Raw genomic sequence first — 8,317 nt, forward strand, 5'->3', positions numbered from 1 at the left:
GTCTCCTCCTCAGCATCCCACCCTCCCCACAGCTTCATTTACAGGTCCAGAGCTGTGGTAGAATCCTGTCCAGTCGTTCCTGTTCTGTGTCCTTGCAGGAAGGATCAGAACGTGCTGTCACCAGTGAACTGCTGGAACCTGCTGCTCAACCAGGTGAAGAGGGAGAGCAGGGACCACACCACCCTCAGTGACATTTATCTCAACAACATCATCCCACGCTTCGTGCAGGTCAGCGAGGACTCAGGACGCCTCTTCAAGAAGGTAACTGAGTGCTCCAGCACAGAATTTCACTTTGGTTCTTCTGTATATTTATCTATTTATTCATTTAGTCATTAATTAATTTATTTATTTATAAAAAATACCACTCCACCGATTACATGTGGAGTTATAGACATATACAAAAATATATATTATATAAATAATATATATATTGTATTTTATATATATAAATAAATATATATATTAAATATATATCTAAAATACTACTCCAGTTATTACTTGTGGAGTTATATATATATTAAAAATATTATATATATATATTATATTCTATATATATAAATAATATATATTTTATATATTTTATAATATATATTTTATATTTTATAATATATAAATTTATATTTTTATGTATATTTAATATTTATATATTTGTATATATTTTATATGTTTTATATATTTTATAAATAATATATATTTTATATATTTCTATATTTTATATCTATATACTCCAGCTATTACTTGCCTGTTTCTTGAGTTTTTAATGGAAAATGAAAAATACATTCCACTTTCACATTCTGTTTCTCTTAGACTTCTTCTTTTTTCTAAGTCATTGCCTAAGCAGAGGAGGAATCTTCTCCTTTTCAAGTTATGTCACACTGAGGCCTTTTTGACCTTTTAAAACTTTCTGGTAATTACATTATGGTTGATTAGATACTTACATGGGATTACTGAATGGCAGTTACCCTTCAATTCCTCTAATCCCTCCAAAGGAGGAGTAATCTCCCCGTTGAATTTCAGCAAGGGGTGTGCTGCAGCAAGGTGGCCTGGAAAATGCCTTGGCAAAGCCTCACTTGGAAATTGATATTATCCCAGTTTGGCTGGAAATGGCAGCTTTATCTTCAGCCCCTCAGAAAGCAGGGCAAAGCCATGTTTACACTTTATTTTGGGCGGCAGGACAAGGAGGAAAACAAATAAATAACCAATTAACAGCAAAATACCATCTCTGGTTTGTTCCTCACAGGCCAAGGGCAAACTCCACATTAATTTGTGCAAACAAAAGGCGCTTGTTGTTAAATCCCAACTACTTCTGTGGCTGTTTGCCAGGAACACCAGCTTGGCTGAAGGCCAGATCAGGTGTTTGATTAGAACTCCACTTGTGCTGCGTGGTTCAAACCAAAAATTGCATCCTCTGTTATCTGGTAGCAGCTGATAAACAGAGACATTTGGCTGACATGGACCTGTTTGTGCTTTTTCACTGGAGTCTCTTCCCTTCCTGAGCTGCAAGAAGCAGCTTGAATTGGTACGGCAGGCTAGGAAACAGATGAGGTGTGTGATTGAAATATTGCAAAGCAGCTTTGCAGTCTGTGGATTCAAAGAATTTTACCCATTTATAACCCTCCTCAGTGGCACATTTGTAAAATATCCCAAAGCAGCACAGAGGATGGCAGAGTATCTCTGGACTTTAAGCAAAAAAAGGGACTTTTCCCACCTTTTTACCTTTTCTTGGGTTAAAAACAGGGACAAGCTGCTGGCAAAGCCGGGCTGCCTTGCTGTAGGTGTTGATGGGGAATCTACCAACTGAAATTTGGGAACTATTTAAGTTAATGAATTAACTAAATCATTAATGATGATTAACTGAATCATTAACAGAATTAATGATTTAGGTTGCAAATAATGCCATGAAATGTGGAGAGGATGGTGACACAGAAATCCTCATCTGCTGAGGGAAACACAGATCCTGAGGCAGAAAATCCTTTCCTTGGATTTCTTTTTTCCTTGGTTGTTCTCAAATCAGTGCTTTGTGTCATGCTGGGATGGAGCAGGTGAGGTGGGGAGGACGGGCAGGGAAAAGAGGAGATGCTTGAGGTCCCTTTTGGCACTGAGCTCCTGAGCTGCTGCGTCTCTGAGGGTGTGGAGAGCTTTTCAAAGGACAGAGTGCAGCTGTGATCAGGGCTGGATGGGTGAGATAAGGGCTGTGGAGGAAAGGAAAGGAAAAAGGAAAGGGAAAAGGGAAAGAAAAAGGTGATTTTAGTCAGCTGGGGCTGGGCTCTGTCTGCAGGAACTGACAGAACCAGAGCACACAGACTCAAGCTGCACCAAGGGAAATTTAGGTTGGGTATCAGGGAAAAGTTTTTTCCTGAAAGAGTGACAAAGTGTGGGAAATGAATTTGTAGAGAATTAGGCATTTACAGCATGGTGTGGCAAAAGCTGATCGGCCAAGAAGCACTTAAAATGTATTGTAGTTAGGAAATAGTTAACTTCTGATTGTGATGGTGTGAATTATAACATCTGTGTTGTCTCACCCTTCACATGAGACTGAAAATGGAATAAAAGTTTTAAAATGGCTCTCAGTTGCCCCATCTGTGGGTCAGAAAAGAGCATAATCTGGCAATAAAGTTCTGGAATGTTCTGCCAGGGGAGGTGGTGGAGTCCCCATCCCTGGGGGTGTTTAACAAAGCCTGGATGTGGCTCTGGGTGCCAGGGTTGAGTTGAGGGGTTGAGGCTGGGTTGGATTTAATGATCTCGAAGGTCTCTCCCAACCTGGTGATTCTGTGATTCTGTGGTTGAAACGTGTCCCTGTGGCAGTGAGGAGGGGAAAGCAGAGAGAGCTGGGGCAGCAGAGAGCCTGATGTGGGGACAGCAGCTCCTTCAGCACCCAGAACATCACCAGGGGTGGTGGCAGTGTGGGTTTTGTCTCTTCAGGCTGGGGTGGAGAGTGCTCAGGGTGAGATTCTCACGTGGCCACTCTTGGACTCTGCAAAGGGCTGATGGTGGAGCAGGGATGGGTTCCTGTCAGACTGAAATCAGTGAATGCCAGCAGCCAGCGGGGCTGCCTGCCCTGCACAAGGGCTTTCAGAGGGGTTGTGGTGGCACTTTTTGGGTCCCAGCACCCTGGGAATGCCGGTCTGTGGCTGTGTGTCACAGTGTGCTGGGACGAGGAGATGCAGGTCCTGTCACAGACCCCACCCCAGGGCTGTAGGATGGAGGGACGGACGGACGGACGGACGGATGGATGGATGGATGGATGGATGGATGGATGGATGGATGGATGGATGGATGATGAATGGATGGATGGATGATGGATGGATGGGTGGATGGGAACCTGCCAGCCACTGCAGAGCTGTCTCTGCTGATAAGAGCAGCTGTGCTTTTTGCCCTGGCGTGCTGCTGGATGAACATGGTGTGTCAGCCCCTTTTCCCTGCCTCTGGGCTTTGTTTACTTCCCTGGGTCCCTTTTCCTGCAGAGCCCTGCCATGTCTGAGCTGTGTGCCCCAAAAGTGGCTTTGGATTGGAAGCTCCCAGCTGAGCTGCAGGAATTCTTGCAGCACTGTGCTTTTCCGTGCCCTTGTTTTGGTTTCTCCTGAGGAAACACTTTTAGGTGTTGGTGGGAGATGCTCCTGCTCAGGGTCTGACAGTCCTGAAGATGAATCCTGGTGCTGTCAGTGGGAATCTGGGATTTGTCTGCCCCCAGGGGTGGTGTCAGTGCAATTCTGGGGAAGATAAATGGTGAAATAACCACATTTCCAGCAAATAAAACTGTGGAGGTGGGGGGATTGTCCTAGTGACAAATAGTTCCACCTTGGGGAGGAGATGATGTTTCCTTGTTTGGGCAGAGTTAATGATTTAGGGCTGGCTCTGGTACAGGGCTGCAGTTCCCAGCCCTGGTGCCACCAGCGTTGCTATTCTGGTCACCTCTGCCTCTCCTGGAAAATCATCCTGCTTTGATGTCTGCTCCTTTTCATTCCTTCATCTCCCTTTGATTTCCCCTGCTTGTCCTCCTTCAGCACAGCCCCTTTATTTATTTATTTATTTCTACATTTTTATATCTATGTATGTTTTTATATTTATATATCTGGGGTTTTTATGGTATATACGGGTTTTATATTTATATATGGGTTTTATATCTGGGTTTTTTTCCCCAAAAAAATATTCTTCTATTTGTGCTGATTCCCACTTTGATTTCCCCTTTTCCCTCCATCCCCCTGTAACCCTCTCTGGTTTTATATTTATATAGGTATTTTTTTTTCCACACAAAATATTCTTCTATTTGTGCTGATTCCCTGCTTTGATTTCCTTTTTTCCCTCTATCCCCCTGTCACCCTCTCTATTTAATGTGACCCTTCATTTCTCTGCATGGTTATCAGGTTTTCTTCCTGTTCCTTGCATGGTTATCAGGTTTTCTTGCCTCCAGACGTATCTTTTGAGTGGCATCCCTTGGGATTATTTATACATGTACAGACCTTTGAGCAGCAGCCTCTTTAATTTGGTCTCTTTAGTCACTCTTTCTGTGTTGTCTCTTTGAAATTTTCCTAGAAGCAGCCTGATAATCTTGTTCAAATTGAAGGAAAAAAAAAAAAAAAGAAAATTACCTTTTTTAAAAGAACGGTTTGTGGAAGCCTCACTTTGAGCAGTGTCTGAACAAACTGATTCTTTTCAGTTTGGCAGATTTTTACCTATGGGTATTGTGGAGTGACTGGCCAATGTTACTGGGTAGAAAAGCAGATTTATTCTGTGGCAGAGGGGCCTGAGGACAGGCCAGGTAGCAGCTCAGCATCTGCCTGCCCTGCTGGGTTTAAAACCCATTTTCTGCCCTGATTTTAGCTGGGAGATTCCCTGTGCTGCTGGAGCAGGGACCTTTCCCTGCCATACCCACTTAATTGAGGATATTTATGGGGACAAACCCCTGTTTGGAATCGAGAAAACCAATCTGAGGATTTGAAATTCTCCTCCTATTTAGAACCTTTGATGGTGGGAAAACCCCCCCAGTTTATCTCCTGGTACACTGCAGGGTGTTTGATGTGAAATAAAAAATCCACAATGAGTTGGTTAAAAGCCTTGCAGTAATCAAGGAAAAGGAATTATTAATTCTCTGAAGGGGTCTGTCATGACCTACTTTATAGCTGCACTGTGCCTTTTGCTGCTCTGGTAGCAGAAAATGACGAAAATCTTAAAGCACCCCACACATGGAAAAGCCGCCACATGACACAAGTGTGATGGTTTAAAAGCTGGGCATTTGTACAAATATGTTCCCACCACGGTGTAAATTTGTAAATGTGCAAATGCCATGGGTAAAACGCTCAGTGAGGTGCAGAGTTGGTACCTCTGTGCCACATCCCTGCTCCCCTCCTGGCATCCTTACCCTCACTCAAACAACATGGGAATATTTCATGTTTATTCACCATCTAGGCACATTTAATTATTGCTTTTAAAAAGATGCAGACACCTGATACTGTTCCAGAGCAGTTCCAGAATCAGCAGATTTGAGCTCCAGCTCCAGCTGTCACCCTCTGACACAATTTGAGGCAGCAAATTAGATAAAAATCTCTTATCTTGGTGTGTTGCACATTCACCCTCCGTGGCTTGAGCTGTGGTTGGGTTTATGGGGAAAGCACCTCAGGAAATGTTGATTTTGAAGCCATCCCATCTTTCTGTCAGGCTTGGGAGGACCTTGCTGGGGCTGGAGAATGCTGACAGCATTCCTGAGCTCTCCTCTTTGTTATCCCCCCAAATATTTGGAAGCTGAAGTCGTTAATGTTGGGTGGAATGCGGAACAGCCCCGCAGTAGATCCCAAAAACATCTTGATTAAATTAGAGGGGAGGTGGAGGGGAGGAGGGCTGGAACAAAGAGGCTGTTGAGGAGCTGGCACAACCCCCCCTGTGCTGGGAATTTATGTTCCAGCCAGGGGTGGCAGAACCTCCAGCCCTGCACATGGTGCAGATACACCCTGGAGTAACAAAGGAGTAGTGTGTGTGTGTGTGTGTGCGTGTGTGTGTGCTCACAGCAGCTCCTGGGCTGGGGAAAACCTGCATCCCCTGCCTGGCCACATCCTGCTGGGCTTCCCTGGTGTGCAGGGGGAGGAAAAAGGTGTTCATCACCTGCAGGGTTTGAGGGGAAGGGAAGGGAAGGGAAGGGAAGGGAAGGGAAGGGAAGGGAAGGGAAGGGAAGGGAAGGGAAGGGAAGGTGCCACCTCCTCCGTGTCCCCTCTGTCCCCCCGGGGCCGGGCTGGGGAGCCTTTCCAGCCTTTCCAGCATTCCCATGAAGGTGTGCTCATCACCTCCCTGGTTTGCAGGGAAGGAAAGGGAAGTGTTCATCATCTCCCTGGTTTGAGAGGAAAGGAAGGTGTGCTCATCACCTCCATGGTGTGCATGGAAGGGAAGTTCTCCTCCTCTTCCTCGTCCAGAGGAGGCAGCGAGGCTGGTGATGGGTTTGGAACACAAACCCTGTGAGGAAGCCCTGAGGGAGCTGGGGGTGCTCAGCCTGGAGCAAAGGAGACTCAGGGCTGCCCCCATCGCTCTGCACAGCTCCTGAAAGGCGCCTGTGCTCAGCTGGGGCTGGGCTCTGTCTGCAGGAACTGACACAACCAGATTTGTAGAGAATTAGGCATTTACAGCATGGTGTGGCAAAAGCTGATAGGCCAAGAAACGCTTATAATGTATTGTAATTAAGAAATAGTTAACTTCTGATTGTGATGGTGTGAATTACAACATCTGTGTTGTCTCACCCTTCACATGAGACTGAAAAGGGAATAAAAGTTTTTAAAATGGCTCTCAGTTGCCCCATCTGTGGGTTAGAAAAGAGCATAATCTGACAATTGTGTTTAACAAAGCCTGGATGTGGCACTGGGTGCCAGGGTTGAGTTGAGGGGTTGAGGCTGGGTTGGGTTTAATGATCTTGAAGGTCTCTCCCAGCCTGGTTCTGTGGAAGGTCTCTGTGAGCTCTCCCTGCCCAGCCCAGGTGTGCAGGGAGTTCCTGTGCCTGTCCCACAGATGCTCTTCCAGGCAGATCATCTCCAGATCTACAGGAGAAGGGTTTAACCTGCTCAGATAAGAAGGACAGACAGTTAATGGGCACACTCCCACCCCACACACACACCCAGCTCATTAGTGGAGCCAATTAATTAAGATTTTGTTGCACAAGCCCTTCCTTGTGTTAAAGGAGATTGACTTGGTTGCAGGTACAGCCAGGAGTAGATCACAGTAAAGCTGATCAGAATATCTTTTATTTATTGCCTTGTTTACAAAATGAATTGTTCTGCCTTTGCAAAACACACAGAATAATAGAGAAAATACAGAATACTACAGAATTGGCTGCTGCAATAGTAATTGATACTGAGACATTCACAACTGCCAGGACCTTGTTGTCTTTCCTTGGCATGGATTTTATTCATAATTCCATGGTATTTTCTGGCGTGATGCTGGAATCTCTCGTTCCTGGATGGCAGTGGGATCAGCAGCCTTTAATCTGCACTTGGAATTCCTTGGGAATTCAGGGAAATTCTCTTTGGGCATCACCTCCACCTCCCTCCACTGCACCCGAGCAACAACTTTCTTTTTCCTGACATCCAATCCATTTTCCTCTGACTTTCCCAAGCAAACCCTTCTGCTTCCTCCAATGAATTTTCATTTATCAGGGGCAGCCAGCTCAGCTTTTTTTCTCCTAGACGTTTTTTTTTGGTGGAATCAGTGCAGGGAACAGTTTTACATTAACAGTGCTCATTGCACAGCTCTTGTTCTGATGTCCCCTGTGATCTGTTTTACCTTCACCCTAATGGAAAGTTTTTTTCCAGCCCAGCAATGCAGCAGCTCCTTTCTTGAGAGCTCATTTGGAAGCACAGAGAGTTTTGTGTTTTGACAATTTGGCGTCATCTTTACCCCTTCAACCCCAACCTGCATTAAAACGTTCATTTTAATCTGCCCTATAATTGACGCTTCAGCAATTAGTGCAGCAAATGAGCAAGAAATGAGCAAAATGGGCTGGAAAGGGCAGGGGTGAGAGGCAGATGATGGGGCCAGGCCAGGCAGCACTGGGAGTGTGTGTGGAAAGCTCCTTCTGTATGAAAAGTTCAGTGCTCAGGGCACTGCAGGCAGTCCCTCCCACTGGTCACCTCCACAGGGAGGAAAAGGCGCTGTTTGGGTTTGGAAAGACAGGTGTTTGCTAAGGAAGGCAGGAGCCTCCCCTGAAATGGAAAATGTAAACCCCCTCCCTCTGAATTGCTATAAATTTTAGATTAAGGGGCTCTCAGGCAAGAAATAAGGGAGCAGGAATAACAGTTCTTTAATAGGGAAGAAAATAAAAAGATAAAATAAACAATGCAGT

At 45.1% G+C, this 8,317-nt stretch overlaps 1 protein-coding gene across 1 annotated transcript in view; it reads left to right on the forward strand.

Annotated features, from left to right (window-relative positions):
* SRGAP2 (SLIT-ROBO Rho GTPase activating protein 2) overlaps positions 1-8,317 on the forward strand; it is a 134,623-nt gene that overhangs the window by 61,401 nt on the left and 64,905 nt on the right. The window contains exon 3 of the mRNA XM_014309955.2: positions 99-261. Coding sequence (XP_014165430.1) covers positions 99-261 — 163 coding nt within the window. The remainder of the gene's footprint in view (positions 1-98; positions 262-8,317) is intronic.

The sequence above is a fragment of the Geospiza fortis genome, unplaced genomic scaffold, assembly GCF_000277835.1.
Source record: "Geospiza fortis unplaced genomic scaffold, GeoFor_1.0 scaffold391, whole genome shotgun sequence".
Lineage (NCBI taxonomy): Eukaryota > Metazoa > Chordata > Aves > Passeriformes > Thraupidae > Geospiza > Geospiza fortis.